Genomic DNA, 22,217 nt, shown 5'->3' with positions numbered 1-22,217 from the left:
AGAGACCGAGGAAGATAGAGAGGGAGAGAGAGATAAAGAGAGAGAGCGAGACACAGAGAGGGAGAGAGAGAGAGAGACGAGACATGAGAGCGGGGGAGGGAGAGAGAGCCACGGCTCGCACCGGCTTGCACCCAGCTGCTTGTTAACTTCACTTAACGACACTACTGCAGCCTGGCTGAATAGGCTACATCCACAACTTTTTTACTTCCTGAAATTAGTACAGCTTCTTTATTTCCTGTCCTACACTATTGGATGAACTGATTAATCAGGTGTGCCTGATCGTTGTTGTGACTGCAGCACACCTGACATTAATCAGTCCATCCAATAGTGATGACAGGAAATAAAGAAGCTGTACTAATTTCAGGAAGTAGTGGAGTTGTGCATGTAGCCCATTATACTCGACCAAGCTCCATGGGGGTGTGGCCCCGCGAGTCTCCGTGAGTCACCGTGCAGACCTTGGGCTGGGGCTGATGCCATGATTATACTCAGAAAGTGATCAGCATAGTGTACAATGGTAATAGTGAGAACAGCCCATGGAAAAGTCGCAATGAAACGCTATTATGTGCAGTAGGCTACTGAGTTTCACTCTCAAATGACCCCACATCAGCACATGAAGGAATCACCAAACTTGTTTTTACTGAAAGCCGTTTTACTTCTCAGCCCTGATAGCCTCCCAGCAAACATTTTCAGTATAACGACCGTCTGCTGCACGTCAAACCACTACATCTAGTCAGGGTCTAATTATATATTCTGAATGGAAATCTTAGCGACGTAATTCCTCTACTTCCCCACAACGTGTCCAGATTCAACGATTTTTGAAAGACAAAAGATCGCACCTCATGCGGGATTCGATCCTGCGGCGCCGGCTTCGCAGTCATGTGTCTTATCCATTAGGCCACCGAATTAGTTACAAATGCTACGGATTTGGTCATATATAGAGATACTTAACATTGAGCACTTAGCATTTTGACGGTCCCGACTGGAATTGCGTTGATAGGCTAGCTGCCTTGCTAATTCTGTTTCATGATTTCAACCAGCGATGAGACAGGTATATTTATATAATTTACGATAATATAACCAACGTGACTTTAGCAGACAGCATAGCACATCCAAAACCCAACACTGCGTTTAGTTACGGCAAGAGAAATGGGACACAGGATTCAGGAAGTTTGAGATAAATACAAGCCCATAGCAAGAGACACTTGCACTTATATGACATAAACGTGTTTTCATATTAAAAAAAGAAAAGGGCGTTCAATAAAAGTCGTCATTGCAGGTGGAGTGCATGTCACACTGTGAGTATCTGATCACACAACAGGTAAATTGTCAATCCAATGTCATTTTTATTCAACAAAAACACAAAAGACACCTACATGTGGTGTTTTCAAAGCAATATGAGATCAATATTTTTTGTTTTGAAGTGACAGTCTAAACGTTACATTGGAGGAACGTGGAGAGAACGTCAGACTTAGATGGTAGATGCCAAACCACAATTCTATCGTCTGGTGACGTCGCGGTCAAGACGATGTTTGCTGGGCTACTCTGTGCTGCTTTTAATCTCTCTCAATAATGCTCTCAACACAACACATTTACTTGGTGAAATGACTAAAAACGAACAGTTGCAAATCAAAGTTTATAGCCTACCACATGGGTCAAGAAATGTGGCGAAAACACAGCTCAGTGTTCAGGGCTCAGTGGCTTGAAAGCGGACATGTTTGGAGAGAAGCCGTGCGCTGCTCGCGCTGTTAGAAAAAAAATCATGCACAAGGCGAGCGCCAGACGGAGGTAGCGCCCAACCACGGCCAACAAATTTACGTCATTTGACGCGCCCGCCCCTCGCTCCACCCCCGCGCCCTTCACGGCAGGGTGAGCATAATACAAGCTTTAGACACTCGTGAGTAGGCTACTCCCAAAAGAAAATAACAATACCAATAGCATGCAAACTTAACCATAAAATAGGATACCAATATTAATGCAACAGTGGGCCTGTATCTTCTTTGTACAAAGCTCACCAATGTTGTTATAGCACAATTGAAGACAGCCTCAAATATTTCTCAACACTGCTGTTACAAAGGACATTTATAAATTCCATAAGCTGCTCTTATTCTTAATGTTTTGTTCAAATGAACCAGTAATGTAGCCTACTACAGTTACAGTATGGTTCTACTTCAGTATAAGCTATTAGTACATTGTTCTACTAGAAAAGTCTGACTAACTTTAATGCTATGGTTGGAAGGCACAAACATGCCATGCGTTTGATATCTGAACAGAAGCCATGAATCCCATATCAGCAACCTGTCTGTTCTGTTTTATTGTAGCCTACACACTTTAGTCATATGTGTTGCTTACTGTAGGCCTGGGAGTTGGGACAGACCCTTCTCACGGGGGGCATTTTTTGTCGAAAAAGGCAGGGTTAACACAGGTGCAAGCAAAACACTAATGAGGGCTTCAAACTTCCATGATTGGAATTTGGAAACCCTCATTAGTGTTTTGCTTGCACCTGTGTTTATTAGACAATTATCTTTTCATCATTGTAAAGCCACAGCACAGTGAAGAGGATATTAATGTGATGTGTGTAGTTCTTCATATACTAGCCTGCCTCTTCATTTTGCTCAGAGTGCATCAGAATCATGCATTTTACTTTAAAATGTACAGTTTCTTTGTCCAGGGAGGGCACAGCTGCCCCTACAAACCCCCCAGTCAGACTACTATTTTTATCCTGCTGGTGCTACTCCTGTTTGCAAAGCCTAGAATCGCCTATGGTCAGGACCTACGAGTTACGGTTGCGGAGATACATCCGCCCTGCTTGCAGGACTACAGGAGAGAGATAGAGGACAGCGGGGGGTTGGGGGTTACAAGTCACTGACCAAACACTCTATTTCAGTGATTGCTGTCAGAATATACATGTAGAGCCATTTAAGACTTATTTTAACACAAAAACATAGCTGGGTGTACCTTTAACTGAAATGTGTTTCTGAAAACATTTCAGGTGAGAAGCCAACTTTGCTGAATCTGTCTTTATTTTGGATCGACGTTTAGTTCAAACTTTGTACGTGAGTTTCCAGAGATGGCGAGTCGCGTTGGATGCCCCAGAGTTGCTTTAAAAGTAGCCTAGGCCTCAACTTTATGCAAATGTGGAGTAGCCAATGTAACAAAATGACGGCTCCTGTGGATCACTACCATGACATGACTGTCACGGATGCTTTGGGAATGAGAACGGGTTGAATAGTCAAACCCAATACCCCCACAAGCTGCTGTCTCACTCCTCCTCAGCCATGACAGCCCTCATATTGGAATAAAGCGCTTCACCCTCCGCTCCCTCCCCCTGTGGGATTCTGTATTTTGAATCCTCATCCTCCAATATCAACACCTCCTCGTCTTCCTTTTCTTTTTCCTCCTTCAGCAATTCACTCTCCTCTCCGACATCATCTTGTCCATCCTCCTCCTCCATCTTGTCTTTGTCTTTCTTGATTGCAGCGTACTCTGTCTCTGTGGTTTCTTGCTTCTTCTCTGCCTCCTCTGGACTCTCCTTCTTCAACAGGGAGAAGTCGATGCTGGCATATTTTGATTCACTGTTAGCAGCTGATTTCCCCTGTGCCTCACTGCTCTGGGGTCCACGTTGGTCTCCTCCTTGCGGGAGGGTCTGGTAAACTTCCTCTGCTTGACCCACATCTGTCTGTTGGATACAATGTTGAAATTACATTGACAAGTCAGACATTTGCCAGCTACTTTAACCCATTGATACCTGATGCAGCATTTGTGTGTGTATCCCTTTAAGACCGCGAACCGCGTTAACGCGGTTCGCGGTCTTAAAGGGATACGCACACAAATGAGGGATATACACGCAAATGCTGCATCAGGTATCAATGGGTTAAAGGTCCCATATTCTATAATTTCAAGTGTTTTATTTTATGTCTTGATGCCCATTCAAAGCTGCTTTTGTGGTGTCATGTACCAAAAAACACTCACATTCTTTTAGTCTGTAATTTCTTACAAAAATGATAATGAGCGACCCTTTGTGACACCACAAAGTTACGGAATGCCTCGTTTAAAGGTTCTGTTTTCTAATGTGGATTTAGTTGCAGTCACTTTGTTTTGATACTTTCAAAATGTTTAGAATAATAGAGGCAAAGGCAATCCTTAAACGCAGCAATGTTTCTCTATGCATTAAATCCGTCAGCCTGTGAGATGTGTACGGATATTTTCAACATTGACAATTCAAAGGGATATGGATGGGATATGTATCTTGAATCAGTTATGATCCACTAGTCATAGTGCATAATGTTTCTACAGATACATAATATGACAGATAAATGTAAATACCAGTTGATCCTGAAAAGGCACCATCTCTAGGGTCTCAGAAAGATTTCTGGAGTTCCTTTTTCTGAGGAGAAATATTGCCAACAATATTTCAACAGCAACAAAACAACTCAAACACAGATTGTTTATGTTCATTTTAAACAGGCTTCAACGACCCCATGAAATGACATCTTTACTTCCCTTGATTCGAGGCATTTCCTGTTGAAACAGGATGTTGGTTGATATAATGCAATGAGGCCAGGCGCGGACTGCATAATCGGGCACGTCGGGCAAATGCCCGGTGGCCTGGCCTGGCCTGGCCTGGAAAAAAAAAAAAAAAAAAAAAAAAAAATTGGTGCCCGCAGTCAGGCCACTCACTGGACAACAGGCCAGGCGCACTGGTTTACTAGTGGTTTTATTACTTTATTCATGGTTAAAGTGGGTGCATCTCATTGTAAAATTGGACTCGGCCCAAATTGGGCTTCAAACGGCCCAAATCTGGCTACAAACGACCCAAATTGGGCTTCAAACGGCCCAAATCTGCCATCAAATGGCCCAAATTGGGCTTCAAACGGCCCAAATTGGGCTTCAAACAGCCCAAATTTTTCACCGCCGCCCTTCGGACGCCGGCACGCACGTTGCCCCGTATCAGCCTGGCCTGCTTGGTATCTAATGCCCGGCCTGAATTATGATCCCAGTCCGCCCCTGAATGAGGCATTACTATGGAACCCACCGCGGCTGGGATTGGCCAGGCGCCCATGCTCACGTGAGCCAACCAGCCAACTGGTTTCAAATGAAAAAGAAAAATGGTAAATTAACAATGTTTTAATTAATTTTTGCTGCATCAAAACTTCTTAACAAAACTAACAATTTAGATTGTTCTATATTGTTGTATTTTTCATTTTATATTGTTAATTTTAGATCAAGTTAAAATATGTCTGCTCTATTGTTGAAGCTTTGGCTAAAGCCCCTGAATTTCACAATCATGTTTTAAAATAAAGATGTGTTTAAAAAGTTATTGTGTGTTAAAAGCTTGTGTGTTACCTTTTCATTTGCATTAATATATTACACTAAGGAACATACGTGACCATAATTTATTTCAATGTCCGCTATCAAGAGCAATTCAGTTGGTTAATGAAATCAGTGGGCTGGGCGCAGTGTTTGTGGTGTGGGAGATTCGAGCTGTCAAGAGACAAGAGCTGTCAAAAGATACAAAACACTCGCTCCTGGCCAATCCCGGCACTTGACTGCTGCGTAGGCGGGCATAGGGCGTGGTGGGTTCCATAATAACACTGCAGTTTTATTGGAGGGGCATTGTTTGGAATTGTTATTTACGCCTACTGGTGCAGCATGAGGTCACCAGTTAAAGATGCTAAAGATGTTTTTCCAGGAAGTAAAAGTAACGGGAGTTCATTTCATGGGGACATAACATAACATCCCGCCCCATTTTCTCCACAAGTGTACTTGGCCAATTCCCCTCCCCCGTGAACGTGTAGGAACGTCTGACAAAGCTGGAAATACGGCTGCTGGGAATTGAACGTGGGCCACCGCAGTGGCATGGTATAGGTGAGTGCTTTTACCTCGACACTACCCAGACGCCCGGGACTTTATCACATACTGTATGAATGAACAGTACACATGTACAAAGCTTGAAATTCACACAGAAAATAAAATGAACATAGTAACGTACCGATGGCATATCCATGCCAAACAGCAGATGGTTGCTGAAAGGACGGCGCCGATCCAAAACGCAATGATATTTTCCAACTCTGTAACAATTCTTAGAAATTCTCTGTCTTGACCTAGAGTCAAGAGGAACAAATTGTGAAAGAAACTAGAACAACCGCACCGCGGATATATGCCTCCATCAATAAGTGAGCAGTCGACATCCATGTCTGTCGAGACTTTGACGTTTGAGCCAAATGTGAAGAAATTTCATCAAGGTGTTACTGAAATATGGCGTTACCGAGCTTGAAAATGGCATTAGTGGGGTCACAGTGACCTTGACCTTTGACTACCAAAATGTAATCACTTTCAGTTCATCCTTTTTTCTTTTATTTTTTAATATTTCTTTTCCAGACTGACGCACAGACGGACGGATGGACAACCCGAATCCATAATGCCTCCGGCCTGGCTATTGCCGGGGGAGGCATAAAAAGGGCTGTGTCATGGCAACTGTTCTCTGTTAAGGTCATACAGATATGAAGTACACTAGCAGTCAAAAGTTTGAACACTACATTTTTCTTGATTATGCCTCAGCCGAAGATAGCCAGGCTGGAGGCATTATGGATTCAGGTCGCCCGTCCGTCCAATGTTCATTAAAAGCCTCAAACGTCCACTTGAACTCAAGGATGAACTGATTTGATTTTAGTGGTCAAAGTTCAAGGTCACTGTGACCTCACGACCGCTCGTTTCATGCTCGTTAAAGCGATATCTCAGGAATGCCTTCATGGAATTTCTTCAAATTTGCCTCAAACGTCCACTTGGACTCAAGGATGAATTGATTAGAGTTAAATTTGGCGCAGACGTCGACTTGGACTCAAGGATCAAGTACTTAGATGTTGGTGGTCAAAGGACAAAGTCACTGTGACCTCACAAACACCATTTTCAAGCTCGGTAACGCCTTGACGGAATTTCTTCACATTTGGCTCAAACGTCAAAGTCTGGACAGACATGGATGTCTACTGCTCACTTGTTGGTGGAGGCATATATCTGCGGTGCGGTCAAACCAAATCAAAACGACCTGATATTTTAGATTTGGTTAAAGTAGCCGACTATAGATGGAGAAGCAAGAAGCAAATTTCAACCATTTAAGCATAAGCCTTGAGATCAAAATAGCTTTAAGATAATGCACTGTATCAGCTGTGTCTAGTGCAGACCATAGCAAGAAATAGGTATTAAAGTGTCATGAATCAGTGGTCTAGAAGAGTATCAGTGTTTTCATTACCCTCATGCCCCTCTTCTAACTCGTCGTTCTTGATGGTGAGGTTCCTCTTTACTTCCCCAATCTCATTGGTGCTGACACACTCGACAGTGCCGTTGCCGTAGTCTTTCACAGGCAGGGTGATGGTGCTGCTGACTTTGGAGCTCGACAGAATTGTAATGATGTAGGGCTCAACGTGGTTCCCCAACAGAGCCCATCTGATGGTGGGTAAGGGATCCCCCCAACTCATACACTTACAGGTCAGGACCTCCGACTGCGCTACGCACCCAGAGCCATTTAGGATCTTCGGACAGACTGGGGAGTGAGGACACACAGAAAAGATCATCATCATACGTTTATTTAAACAGGGAAAAGGTCATTGAGAGCAAGCTCTCTTTTACAAGGACACCCTGCTTACAATACATGATGAACAAAAGCATACGAATATTTGAGTATATCAACAACAAATATATGAGAAAACATACATAATAAAAGATAAAAAGCACACACATGAAGGTACAACAATAATTCAGCAAAAACACATGTATTCACACTGCTCTATGTCAGACAAACAAGATTTAAATTGATTAAAAGGGATTAACTTGTCTAATTTTGCGAATTTCTGCATATTGTTCCACTTGTATGCAGCATACTAAATAAAAGCCAAATCTCCCAATCTCAGTATGAACATAATGACTTGGGCCCTAGTGCAGTGTGACAATGATTTGTAGTTAAGAAGGCATGAGAGGTATCCAGGCACACGGTAACAATCTAGCCCAAGAAAATACATTTCCTATACTGTAGGCTACAGTACTTACACTTCACTGTTATGTCAGCATACGTTGTCCGTGTTGTGCTCAGGTGTTGAGCTCTACACTCATACTGGCCAATATGTTCTGCTGTCACGTTGGAGATAACGAGAGCCACCTTTTCAGTGCCATTCTGCAGAACTTTGTCAAGTTTGGTCCATGTGACAGAGACAAGAGATGGAGGGTAACTTTCAACACTGCAGGTCAGATTTAGAACGCCACCTTCCTTCACAGCTGTATTCCCACTGATTACAGGTTTCTTCACATCTTTGAGACAAAATGACATTTAGAGAAATGGTCATTTGAATTCATCAAACAACTTAATTTCTGTTTTCCGATTATGTGATGAAAAAGTCCCAAGATCTCAGGACAAACTGAAAATAGTCCAAGATGCTATAACCATTTCTTTATCTCTAACAGAGATAACAGAGCTGAACAGTCACATGGCATTTCTTGCCCCGGAAGTGAGGGTCCAAGCCAACCCATGACCTACTGAATCGTGAGTGAGTGTAAAAACCCACCTCACTTGCAGGGTCACTCTATCGGCTAAATAGCCTGGTAAACCAGCCCGTCACATGAACTCACATTTCATTTGGTTCTGCGTGACGGTCTGGCCCCAACTCTTCACCCAGTCCTTAGCAGGGGCGGGAGCATGGGCGGCCGTAGTTGCCTTGTCAGACAACTCCTTCAGCCAATCAGCGTTGGATCCAGTCAAACCCAAATCCACTCGGGAGAATGGCAAAAACATGTTTTCCGCCGAGAAACTCTGCGGTTGCGGCGATACTCCTGTACTTGTTTAATTGTTGTTATTGAGTCTATTTCTGCAATAACTGCAATTTATGGCTGTTTAAACTAGACAAACGCTGACATCACTCCTCGAGACGATCAGGCAAGGAGGCGGCCATTATTGTTTTGTTAGTGCAGCGCTAGTAGCATTCCTGATTGGCGAACTTGCGCTGTCAATCACAGCGCAGTTGCTGATTGGCTCTTCCGCTCTTCCGCTTCTGCCAAACACCCTCCCAGGCTTAAGGGCCAGGCCGTCACGCAGAACCAAATGAAATGTGAGTTCACGTGACGGGCTGGTTTACCAGGCTATCGGCTAAACGGCCCCGCTTGGAAACTTTTAAACTGAAGAAAATGCAACTAGTTTGTGGATATTAGTGGGATTTCTGGCCAGTCTAAAAGGGGCTTCAGTAAGCTCGATACTCTCCACCACTTGTGCACCCTTTTCTACTCCCCATTGCGACCTCTACAAACTGGTTGAATGGCCCTCTCTTCACACCAGATGACTACAACACTGGCTTCATCTCGTTTACAAATCAATTGTGGGAAAATCACCTAATTACCTCTCAAACCTCCTATCTGCAACAGCACCTACTGCCTAAGATCCAGTGACCTCATCATGCTCACCATCCCAAAAGTTCGCACTGTCTTTGGTCGCCATTCCTTCCGTTTTTCTGCAGCAAACGACTGGAACACACTCCAAAACACTCTCAAACTCACAGCTCTCACATCACTTAACATCTTCAAACTAAATTGGGTCGTAGTCGACTAGTGTACGTGCTGACCAGGCTACTCCTCTCCCCTGTTTTAACCCCATAAAGAATCAGTATCTTCCCTTTATTGTAGTCAGATAATGTTTCTTGACTCCTACTGGTCTATTTTTTATTATGATTATTTATGCTGTCCTCTGTCGTTTTTGTATCGTATGTCTTTTTGTGTTGACTGTGTTTTTATATGCTCTTGCTGAGGCCTCTTGGCCAGGTCATCCTTGTAAATGAGATTTGGTTCTCAAGTGTTTTTACCTGGTTAAATAAAGGTAAAAAAAAACATGTCACGTGACTGTTCAGCTCTATAAAATACCTAAAGAAAATGTGTGTGTGTGGGGGGGGGGGGTCATAAAATTAATTAAAGATTGACACACCATCTACACTTGAAGAAGAAGGGTGCAAAATGTAATGAAGAATGACAGCGAGCTTTGCTCTATGCTGTAAACTCAGATTTTCAAGCTGATCATTTAGAATGTGAGCATGAATGAATGAGTACAATGTACTCACACATCACTGTTATGTTAGCATATGCCGTCTGCGTGGTGTTCAGGTGTTGAGCTGTACAGATGTATTGTCCAGAATGTTCTGCTGTCACTTTAGAGATGACAAGAGGGGCCTTTTCTGTTCCATTCTGCAGTTTACTTTCAGTACCATTGGAGCCAAGTTTGGCCCATGTGACAAGAGATAGAGGATAACTTTCAACACTGCAGATCAGGTTCACAGCATCACCTTCCTTCATAGCTGTATTCCCGGTGATTATGGGTTTCTTCACATCTTTGAGACAAAATGACAAATCGACATCAGACAATGTACTTTTCTGCTTTAATCCATGTCTTCCTTCTGGATCATATTAAAATCTTGAACTAACTGATTTTCAAAAAAGCTCTTCCTTGCTCTAAACTCATACTGTCTATTTAGTAATTCTGTTATTATAAAACTCCTGGTGAGAGAGCACTACTCACAGGCCACATTAAGAGTCACCGTCTCCTCTGCAGTGATGTTGTCCATGAAGCTCACCTTACAGCTGACCTTGGTGCCGTGGTCTTTGGCTGAGGGGGTAAAGGTCAAAGTTGAGTTGTGTGTCTGTGTGATAACAGTGAGATTCTCAGTGTTGCTTGTGATGTGAGTGGCATTCTCTCCTGTTGCTCCCCACGTCCAGAGGATTTCAGGAGCCGATCCAGAGCAGATCCCTGCTGGAGCAGTGCAGCTCAGTGTGGCCTGCTGTCCCTCTGTCAGTGGAGGAACCCTCACTCTGGGCTTCTGGCTCAGCCCTAATGGGAGATCACATACTGAGAGAATCAGGAAACAGGCGATCAGCTTTCTACATGACAACACAAACACAGCACATTTTAGAGCAGTCACAGCCTAACACTTGTGTTGTTGTAGAGGTTGATAAAAGTCAACCTCAGAACCAGAACGCAGAACCAAATGAAATGTGAGTTCACGTGACGGGCTGGTTTACCAGGCTATCGGCTAAACGGCCCAGCTTGGAAACTTTTAAACTCAAGAAAATGCAACTAGTTTGTGGATATTAGTGGGATTTCTGGCCAGTCTAAAAGGGGCTTCAGTAAGCTCGATACTCTCCACCACTTGTGCACCCTTTTCTACTCCCCATTGCGACCTCTACAAACTGGTTGAATGGCCCTCTCTTCACACTAGACGACTACAACACTGGCTTCATCTCGTTTACAAATCAATTGTGGGAAAATCACCTAATTACCTCTCAAACCTCCTATCTGCAACAGCACCTACTGCCTAAGATCCAGTGACCTCATCATGCTCACCATCCCAAAAGTTTGCACTGTCTTTGGTCGCCATTCCTTCCGTTTTTCTGCAGCAAACGACTGGAACACACTCCAAAACACTCTCAAACTCACAGCTCTCACGTCACTTAACATCTTCAAACTAAATCGGGTCGTAGTCGACTAGTGTACGTGCTGACCAGCCCTCTCCTCTCCCCTGTTTTAACCCCATAAAGAATCAGTATCTTCCTTTTATTGTAGTCAGATAATGTTTCTTGACTCCTACTGGTCTATCTTTTTATGATTATTTATGCTGTCCTCTGTCGTTTTTGTATCGTATGTCTTTTTGTGTTGACTGTGTTTTTATATGCTCTTGCTGAGGCCTCTTGGCCAGGTCATCCTTGTAAATGAGATTTGGTTCTCAAATGTTTTTACCTGGTTAAATAAAGGTAAAAAAAAACATGTCACGTGACTGTTCAGCTCTATAAAATACCTAAAGAAAATGTGTGTGTGGGGGGGGGTCATAAAATGAATTAAAGATTGACACACCATCTACACTTGAAGAAGAAGGGTGCAAAATGTAATGAAGAATGACAGCGAGCTTTGCTCTATGCTGTAAACTCAGATTTTCAAGCTGATCATTTAGAATGTGAGCATGAATGAATGAGTACAATGTACTCACACATCACTGTTATGTTAGCATATGCCGTCTGCGTGGTGTTCAGGTGTTGAGCTGTACAGATGTATTGTCCAGAATGTTCTGCTGTCACTTTAGAGATGACAAGAGGGGCCTTTTCTGTTCCATTCTGCAGTTGACTTTCAGTACCATTGGAGCCAAGTTTGGCCCATGTGACAAGAGATAGAGGATAACTTTCAACACTGCAGATCAGGTTCACAGCATCACCTTCCTTCATAGCTGTATTCCCGGTGATTATGGGTTTCTTCACATCTTTGAGACAAAATGACAAATCGACATCAGACAATGTACTTTTCTGCTTTAAACCATGTCTTCCTTCTGGATCATATTAAAATCTTGAAATAACTGATTTTCAAAAAAGCTCTTCCTTGCTCTAAACTCATACTGTCTATTTAGTAATTCTGTTATTATAAAACTCCTGGTGAGAGAGCACTACTCACAGGCCACATTAAGAGTCACCGTCTCCTCTGCAGTGATGTTGTCCATGAAGCTCACCTTACAGCTGACCTTGGTGCCGTGGTCTTTGGCTGAGGGGGTAAAGGTCAAAGTTGAGTTGTGTTTCTGTGTGATAACAGTGAGATTCTCAGTGTTGCTTGTGATGTGAGTGGCATTCTCTCCTGTTGCTCCCCACGTCCAGAGGATTTCAGGAGCCGATCCAGAGCAGATCCCTGCTGGAGCAGTGCAGCTCAGTGTGGCCTGCTGTCCCTCTGTCAGTGGAGGAACCCTCACTCTGGGCTTCTGGCTCAGCCCTAATGGGAGATCACATACAGAGAGAATCTGGAAACAGGCGATCAGCTTTCTACATCACAACACAAACACAGCACATTTTAGAGCAGTCACAGCCTAACACTTGTGTTGTTGTAGAGGTTGCTAAAAGTCATAGATTAGTTGACTTCATACCCCATGGTAGATATTTTTTTCATGGTTCTTCATACCTTTGACAGTGACTTTGACACTTTTAGAGCAAAATCCATTTGTGAATCCATCTTTGGTAGTAACTCCGATCCGATATGATCCAGAGTCCGACTCGGTGAGGTTATTGATGATGATGCTGCAGTTCTTCTGAGTCAAGTTGGGCTCCAGTAGCGCCACTCGTCCTTGAAATCTAGCCTGGGCTTTTGTGCTGTTCCTGAAGTTGAATATTTGACCAGAACTACAATTAGGTTCAGAGATATTTAGGTTCAGATCATATTTAAACCAAACTGCTTTTTCCAGGCTGAAGCAGGTCACATCAGTGACAGAGCACGGTATGACAACACAGAGTCCAGCCTCAGCTGTGATGTTTTCTTCACTGAGGCTGATACTGACGTCTTGATCACAGGTTTGATTTCCTCCCAGAACTGGATTACCTGTTAATGCAAAGATGGAAAAAGAGACAAATAGGGAACAAACTAATTTACATTTGTCTATGCTTTTGGCATACTGTATTAGGTGAGTTGTACATTATGAAGACACACAGAGACATTTGAGTTATTTAGTTAGTGAACCCTGCCACAAGCTGTTAGGTGGGTTTTAACTTGTCATCACCAGCATTATTAATTCAGTCACAGTTACTGTTTCATAGCTTTGCATGTATGTCTGTGAGTGCAGGCAAAAACAAAATATCATACTGTAAGAGGCAGATATTGGCATTTTATTTATCGGATCTATTGTGAATATGATGACGGTTCCGGGATACAACCAATCAGCAATGAAATGTTACTACATTGGATATTTTATTTATTAATTTAATCATTGAATAATGTTTTCTGTAAATTAATTGTTCAATTAACAACCTATCTCAGAGATGCTCTGCCATGAATGTGGTGTGTCAGCGTTTCTTCTTCAGTAGCTGCTAACCCCGAAAGCTTTTCATTGCTCTGGGTTATATTGGAGAGTTTTAGTGTCACATGATGGTCTAAATGAGTCATGATAGGATCACAACATCATTACATTAACAAGCTGCATACTCTACCTGTGCTGGCATTGCTGGCACTGTGGATGCTGCCTCTTACAGAGAAGAGCAGAGCCGCCCAGATGAGAACCAACATCTTCAGTCGATGTTTGAGACAGCCAGTCTCTCCCTCCACAGAAACACTTCATATCCAAGTGAAATATACAGGAATTTGTGTTGGTGAAAGTGGTGCAGGCACAACGGATGGTTACAATGTAACCCAGGTTTCCTGAGGGAGACTTCTCTCCCTCATGAATTCCATTCATGATGAGATTATCTGATCCAGTGCAGCTGTCGTGGATTACTCTTTAAGACACTAACTAGCACCACCTGGGTGCAATTGCGCCTGCACGCTGATTGGCCGGACTCGGCTATATAAATCTACTCTCAGGTGCGGCGCTCTTGCTTAATCTGATTGGAAGCCTGTTTCGGAGCGGCTTGTTGCAGGGAGAGAAGTCTCCCTCATGAAACCTGGGTTACATCGTAACCATCTGTTTCCTATCAGTTGACTTCTCTCCCTCATGAATTCCATTCATGATGAGATTCCTCTGTAAGACACACTGTGAGGAAACCATGCAGACGTATCTGCTCCTCCGGGAGCCTGAAGTGGCCATTGGGCTCGAATGAGACGCACCACCACCAGAGCTACCTCTGTGCACAAACAATGACAAAATATGCCATATGCACACACCCCTAGCCCAGGCACAAGGTGCCACCAGGGCTTAGCGGCCCTCGGCAATGCTAAGGTCATCTGTAATTGGGTGGAGAGTCAGGTAACAAGGCTTGCTTCACAGAAGACCTCCCTTGGGACCCTGGTATGTTCTCGTACAACACGTTCTCACTCCGAGCACGTAGCATATTGACGCTTTGTCCCGTCCCTTATGCGTCACTTATTACTAACATGGTACCCTTGAGCGACCCATGAAACGACTTGGGCTTTCCGACTAAACTCAATGCAAACCCATAGAAGTCATCTTTGACGCTTATGGCAACTGCTCCCCCATTAGCCTAACTGCTCCCCCATTAGTCAACTGCTCCCCTATTAGCGTCTGGGGGGAGGTTAGGTTTAGGCGTGGGGGGTGGGAGAGGTTAGGTTTAGGGTCTGGGGGAGGTTAGGTTTAGGCATGGGGGTGGGAGAGGTTAGGGTTAGGGTTAGGGTCTGGGGGAGGTTAGGTTTAGGCATGGGGGGTGGGAGAGGTTAGGTTTAGGGTTAGGGTCTGGGAGAGGTTAGCTCCTCCAGACCCTAATGGGGGAGCAGTTGACTAATGGGGGAGCAGTTAGGCTAATGGGGGAGCAGTTAGGCTAATGGGGGAGCAGTTGCCATAAGCGTCAAAGATTACTTCCATGGGTTTGCATTGAGTTTAGTCGGAAAGCCCAAGTCGTTTCATGTGTCGCTCAAGGGTACCATGTTAGTAACAAGCGACGCACAAGGGACAGGACAAAGCGTCAATATGCTACGCGCTCGGAGTGAGAACGGGTTGTCTCGTAAGAGTCATGACCCCAGAGGCATTAGTGACTTAGTAATTCATCACCAAGGAAACTTTGAGGAGGGTGAAGGCTGCAGTTCCATAGACTGACTGACATGGGACTCAGATCAGGCCTTAGGGTGGAAATGTAGGGCACAGGCGCAGCACCACCCCAGCATCACCCAGCAGTAAGCGGCAACAGTCCTATGCACCGAAGGGCATGGAGCTCACGGCTCGTTTTTTCCTTCTTTGGTCAATACAATGGCGTTGCCCTTGTCGATACAATGGCATTGGTCCCACCGAGAGCTAGCACAGCCCATATACTGTACCTGCAGATCCCTCTGTGGGCAAATCCAAGCTTGGGAGGCAATGCCACCCTGAGCATGCCTCCAAAAAACGTGGGCACCAGTGCGCTGTGGATGCCATCAACCCCAAGAGGCAGAGGCACCATCCTCCAAATTAAACTGGGACAAGCAAAGCATGAGGGCGGCTTGTCTTCCCCTTTTTTCCCTCTTTGTCTCTTGAGTCAGGGAAAGATTCATGCTCCACCCCATGAGCTTGTCGGATTGTATGAGAGAGCCCAGTCTTGGTGACGGGTTGCTCAAGACAGCTTAGTCTGTAACCAATGGAGGGAGTCTGTTGCCCTGTGGGCATATATCCAATGGAGCACTGTCAGGGCTCTGACGGGCATTACGACCCACACAGCGCTGCCTCACCATCCTGGGGAGGGTGAAAGGGCTCAGCTCAATAACTAAACGGTGTGGCCCCTGGACCAGACTTTAGGGTGGAGCACAGGCAATATGCACCAACAGTCCTCCTCTGCCGAGGCATGGAGCACTGAGCAGTGAGCACATGGTCATAAGAGCCAGGGGCACAATGTGAAGCTGTGGAACCCATTGACCCCCAAGGGGCGGAGGCACCCTCTACAGGTCACCCTGGCCATGAATAAACCAGGACAAGCAAGTCTGAAGGCGGCTGGTCCTCCAAGAATTAAGGAAGTTCCGATTCTCACATCCCCATATGTATGGATTGTATCCACAAACCAATGAGAGAGCCCTGCCTTGGAGACTAGTTTCCCAAGGCAGCTCGGTCTGTAATGGACTGAGTCCGTTGCCCTGCAGGCACATGTCCAGTGGAACTGCACTGTCAGGGCCCAAGGGCCACAAGTGACTGACCACGTCAGCCCTGCTTGACCATCCTGGAGAGGGTGGAAGGGCCAGTCTGACAGACTGACTGGTTTGAGCCTCGGACCAGACCTAAAGCGTGGAGCAGGCAATACACAGCAACAGTCGCCATTTTCTGAAGGGCCAGGAGCACTGTGCTGCACATTCAAAAGAGCCAGGGGCATAATGCACCATGGAAGACCTCAGCCCTAAGGCAGGGGCACAATCTCATGGTCACCCTGGTCCCCAACCAGACTGGAACAAGCAAGGCCCAAAGGCAGCTTGTCTTCCAGGCCTTACGTTTCATTCACACAGACAACCTACGCCTTGCCTTGCCTCAACCCACGCCTACGCCGAGCTGGGCGTGAACCTGTTACACGCTTTTGCGATCACACCGCACGCCTTTTGCACGCCGAACCTGGAGCCGAGTCACAAGCGCCTCTCCTCTCTCCCAACTGTATTTTTTCACGTGTTGTCCAGAATTGTCATGGGTAGCCTCTGGGTAAAATAAATCGGATATATTTAATGTTCTATTGATGCTGGATATGTATAACCAGGTCTGACTATAGTCGGACATTTTAGAGAGGTGATCTTGCAAGAATATGTGCTGGCAGCCTGGCACAACAACATTGTCCATCTTGCTTCTTCGGTCGCTATTCTCTCTCATGAAGATTTGTTTGCCGACGGGGAGAAAGCCCCACGTGATAGCCACCCGTCAATCTCTCTGTCTCTCTGCTCAACATGTTGTAGTAACTCAATTTTATTTTGAAATTCAGTTGACTTTTCCATTTCCGACGGATATTGTGCGTTTTTCTTTCATGGCTTGACAGAAGAAGTCTGCCTGCACGCGCCTTTCAAAATAGAACTCACGCCTATTCGATAAAATCGGCAAGGCACAGGCAAGGCGTGGGTACACGCAGGGTTCACGCCCAGGCGGCCGGTGTACACAGCCTCATTGACTAAAACGGACGCCTATTAAAAAGCGTGGGTAAAGGCAAGGCATAGGCAAGGCTTGGGTCGCCGGTGTGAATTCAGCCTTACGGAAGAGGCACCTTTTGAAGAGGCGGACATACTGGACCAACCTCAAGCAAAACCATGGGTGGGAGAACCCACTGATATGCCGATGGTTCTACCTCCATGTCCCTGAGGGGAGAAGGATATCCAGTATCTGGGCCTGGTGAACCGGACTGCTTCTGTGCAAAGCTTGTAAGATGCAGGTACCTCAGACTCGTCCACAGAGACGCTGAACCCATATCACTCTCTCTAGAGTGGTGCATAACAGGTACCAAGGCAAGGCCGGTGGCAGGCTAGGCCACGGTGAGCCCGGCTGTGTGTGTGCGGGTCTATACACAGACCCGTCGCCATTGCTGCTGACACATCGCACTACCTGGATTGGTGTGTGGCTGCTACAGAGGCACAATAGACTGAGCTGCGTGTAAAGCTCCAGCACATCTGCTCGTTATCTGTGTCACTCGAACCCCCTCCAATGAGAATGGGACAAGCAAGCCCGAGGGCGGCTTGTCTTCCAGGAATTCTGGAAACTCTTCATGCTCTGACCTCCGATCCCCTATGCCTGTTGGAATATATTCCTAACCATATAAAGAGCCCAGCCTGGGAGACTGGTCACTCAAGGCAGCTTGGTCTGTGACGGACAGAGGCCGTCACCCTGCGGGCACATGTCCGATTAAGATACACTGTCCGGGCCCAATGTTACATCAGAGTGAACGCCCACTCAGCCCTGCTTTACCGTCCTGAGGAGGGTGGCAGGGCACAGTTAACTTGACTGGTGTGGCCCTCGGACCACACCTTAATATGGGGAGCAGTTAATAAGCAACAACTGACTTGATGCATCGCAGGCATGGACCTGCTTCCCAACCTAACTGGGCCAAGCAAAGCCTAAAGGCGGCTTATCCTCCAGAAGGGAAAACATTTTGACATAATGAGTCTCCATCTTCACTCAGAATGTGGAGGCACCATGATAACCCCCTGCTGACAATCGCTCTGTTGCACCTCCCTGATGGCCTTCTTCGCCAGGAGAGTGCCATCTCTGCAATCAACCCCTGTTGACTTGTCCACTGTGCCATTTGGGAGGTTTTTTTAAGTAAAACGAGTCATTTAGAAGCGTATTGCTGTCTTTCTCTTCCATGCCTGCACAGGCAGGAGACAGAAAACGGCTGCGACCGGCTTGACTACAAGTACGGGTGCGAGGAAGGGACAAAATAGCGGCATGCGATTAACGCGATTTAAAAAAAAAACGCGTTATGGTCGGCCCTTAATCGCATCGCGAATAACGCGTTAGCGCTGACAGCCCTAATTATTACTATTATTATTATTATTATTAATGTGTGCATGAACCATGCCACATATTTGACACACAATGTCCCCCATGGGAACTCAACAATAGAGACAAACCCTAGTGTGAATCTTTAACATTTACAAACATCCCACACTTCCATCAAATATCTTTACGATACATCACTCCTGGCATCTTATCATGTGAACATTTCTGAAGCCAGAGTCTGATGCAGGGATTGACCACATGCATAATGTTTATCTGGGTGAGCTACAGCCCACCTCTTTTCGTTTCATTGTAATTGTTGTATTTAACGCATACATATGTATGCACCCTGTTCAGGGAAAGTTTGTCTCGTGTCCCCTCTTTTACCAGAGTTTATCTGAAAAGGAGGGATCACTGCTTAGTATGAATGTTTGCTGATTCTAATCTACAATATTCATCCACTTCCCATCCCTAAGGAGAACACTGCTTCCCCTTTTTATCATGTCAACACTGTTTACAGGGAGAATCTGCAGAAAAAGGGAGGTTTTACTTTGTTTCGAAGTGAGAGCTCTCGTTCTCACTCATAAAACCTGGGTTGTTGCACAACCCTAACATTTCCCTTATTTTATTCTGAAACTTCCCCCAGGAAGTGTCACAACTAACGCAGTCTAGCTTGACTCTTTTTTATCGCCGTTTACTTCCCCTTGAGGAAGCTAGTAGGCGAGTTTGCTTTGCTTGTGTCACACATACTTATTTTCAATTTTATGACTAAGCATGACTGAGGTCCGTCCATATATTCCCCCGCCTTGGGCGAGTTTGTCTATGGACTACAGGACAGCACACGGACCACAGACTCGCTGCTGCTACTGCTGCCGCCTGCCCCCGCCTGCTTTTGCTGCTGCAATGTTCCTCCGCCGTGGCCGAATTCCAGTCACAACAACACAACAGTCAAGTAAGTGTGTGGACAAAACACTAAAAGCATGCGCCCTGAAGGGCCGCTCGCAACCAGCTCTCTACTCTAAGTAAATAGGCTATGGCTATGCTTTTTCCTTTTCTGTCCTAGACACATGTCTACTTCAGTCTCACACGACAACATACGTCTGCTCGCTGGAGAATCAGAAGAGCAAGAGCGCCGCACCTGAGAGTAGATTATATAGCCGAGTCCAGCCAATCAGCGTGCAGGTGCAATAGAGAGCCCCAGGGATGACGTATTTTTGTAGGCTGAATGCGGAAGTCCCGAACTTCCTGGTTCTTCACTGTTTCTGTCTATGGGATTTTTGAATGGGTTTTTGGCGCGATGCTTCAAATAATGTCTGTGGGCAACGCAAGTTTAATCAAACGCGAACCAAGGTTCAGCGGGATAATCTTCACACATGAGGACCACTTTCATGAGTTTTGTAGCGTAAATGCGAGCCCTAGAAGTAAAAAGCTCGAGCTAAGCTAATCCAGAACTACACACTGTAGCATAGGCTTCCACGTCACGTCAGCACTCAACATGGACTGTTGTTGATGTGTGCACTGATTACCCCGGGCTGAACGGGGCTGAACCAGGTGAGGGAAAGAGAATTTCCGTGTTCGTCCTTGAAGTGGTGACGTTATTGACGTATATATCCCCATCGACTCAAAAGTGTAGTCTCATTTAGCCGTTTGCTAGCTAGCCACCCTTTTAACGGCACATAAAAGCTTCAAAACTCATAAAAGTGGTCTTCATGTGTGAAGATGATGTTACTAAACACTGGTTCGCGTTTGATTAAGCCAGCGTTGCCCAGAGAGATTATTAGAAGCATCGCGCCAAAAACCCATTCAAAACTCCCATAGGCGAAAACTGTGAAGAACCAGGGCTGTTAGCATCGATGATTTCCGGACTCGTTTCTGGGGCTCTCTATTGCACCCAGGTGGTGCTAGTTAGTGTCTTAAAGAGTAATCCACGACAGCTGCGCTGGATCAGATAATCTCATCATGAATGGAATTCATGAGGGAGAGAAGTCGACTGATAGGAAACTCCACAGCTCACAACACAGACACAACACAGACACCGCTCACAACACAGACACAACACAGACACAGCTCACAACACAGACACAGCTCACAACACAGACACAGCTCACAACACAGACACAGCTCATAACACAGACACAGCTCATAACACAGACACAGCTCATAACACAGACACAGCTCACAACACAGACACAGCTCATAACACAGACACAGCTCATAACACAGACACAGCTCACAACACAGACACAGCTCACAACACAGACACAGACACAGCTCATAACACAGACACAGCTCACAACACAGACACAGCTCACAACACAGACACAGCTCACAACACAGACACAGACACAGCTCATAACACAGACACAGCTCACAACACAGACACAGCTCACAACACAGACACAGACACAGCTCATAACACAGACACAGCTCACAACACAGACACAGCTCACAACACAGACACAGACACAGCTCATAACACAGACACAGCTCACAACACAGATACAGCTCACAACACAGACACAGCTCACAACACAGACACAGCTCACAACACAGACACAGCTCATAACACAGATACAGCTCACAACACAGATACAGCTCACAACACAGACACAGCTCACAACACAGATACAGCTCACAACACAGACACAGCTCATAACACAGATACAGCTCACAACACAGACACAGCTCACAACACAGACACAGAAACCGCCTGAAATGGTTTTGCTTCAACTCATGTATCATTTGCATAGAGGATGCTGAACTTTCAGCTATTCTCTACTTCTGTACTCTGTACAGAATATATGTTTGCTGTGTGCTGGTATTTTCCCTAATATTGTCCACCATGTTGTAGGCAAAGCCAGGTATTTGCAAAAACAATAGACAATACAACTATCTACTGCAGTTCAAGTTAGGGAAGAATCAATCACTTTAACCACTTTTCATTTACAGATTAAAAAAAAACACTACACAATAAGGTGCATGCTGTACCTGGCTCTGTCTCGTTCTCCTGCTCTCTCCTCTTGGCTGATCTCTGTGAACTGCCTCTTCCTCTCTTCACTTCTCTACCTCTTCCCTCATTGCACTAGCACAACGTTCCAGGAAGTGTCTGTGCACTCTGCTGAGCCTTATTACTTCTCTCAAAAGACTGCGACACTCACACACAATATTGTTCTTTAGAGAAAAAGACAATACTCAATTGGCTCATACATATCAACAGATCGATATAATGAAAGGAATTTTTTTTTGTATTTGTAAAAAATGAAAGAAAAAAGAGGTAGAAGATAGTTCAAAGATTGTGAAAAGAAACGTTCAAAAAGAGGAAGTATCAGTGAGGGAAAAAAGAAAATATCCTTGTCA

The 22,217-nt window shown here is 45.2% G+C and overlaps 1 protein-coding gene across 3 annotated transcripts; it reads right to left on the bottom strand.

Annotated features, from left to right (window-relative positions):
* Nucleotides 1-2,498: 2,498 nt before the first annotated feature.
* On the bottom strand, nucleotides 2,499-21,880 carry LOC310780213 (myelin-associated glycoprotein-like). Of its 3 annotated transcripts, none has more exons than XM_083640794.1 (12): nucleotides 21,849-21,880; nucleotides 13,975-14,096; nucleotides 12,956-13,369; nucleotides 12,461-12,769; nucleotides 12,006-12,272; nucleotides 10,544-10,870; nucleotides 10,089-10,355; nucleotides 8,041-8,298; nucleotides 7,247-7,537; nucleotides 5,990-6,101; nucleotides 4,324-4,384; nucleotides 2,499-3,676 (listed from the first exon to the last, which is right to left on the bottom strand). In XM_083640794.1, the coding sequence occupies exons 2-12, from the start codon at nucleotides 14,048-14,050 to the stop codon at nucleotides 3,260-3,262; spliced, it is 2,799 nt and encodes a 932-aa protein (XP_083496920.1). In that variant the 5' UTR covers nucleotides 14,051-14,096; nucleotides 21,849-21,880; the 3' UTR covers nucleotides 2,499-3,259. The 3 variants fall into 3 exon arrangements, with proteins under 3 accessions (XP_083496920.1, XP_083496921.1, XP_083496922.1); XM_083640795.1 differs by having other exon boundaries at nucleotides 10,544-10,852; XM_083640796.1 differs by lacking the exon at nucleotides 5,990-6,101 and having other exon boundaries at nucleotides 3,570-3,676.
* Between the last annotated feature and the right edge of the window lie 337 nt (nucleotides 21,881-22,217).

Source organism: Poromitra crassiceps (genome assembly GCF_964638095.1).
Source record: "Poromitra crassiceps genome assembly, chromosome: 1".
Classification (NCBI taxonomy): Eukaryota; Metazoa; Chordata; class Actinopteri; order Beryciformes; family Melamphaidae; genus Poromitra; species Poromitra crassiceps.
The sequence above is the reverse complement of the archived record's forward strand: the minus strand, read 5'-3'. Positions and strand labels throughout refer to the sequence as shown.

Coding starts and splice junctions, on each gene's coding strand:
- LOC310780213 (XM_083640794.1), bottom strand. CDS start 14,050: ATGTTGGTTCTCATCTGGGCGGCTCTGCTCTTCTCTGTAAGAGGCAGC. Junction 10,871..12,005: donor TGCTAACATAACAGTGATGT/GTGAGTACATTG, acceptor TGATTCTCTCAG/TATGTGATCTCCCATTAGGG. Junction 6,102..7,246: donor GTTAGAAGAGGGGCATGAGG/GTAATGAAAACA, acceptor TCTTGACTCTAG/GTCAAGACAGAGAATTTCTA.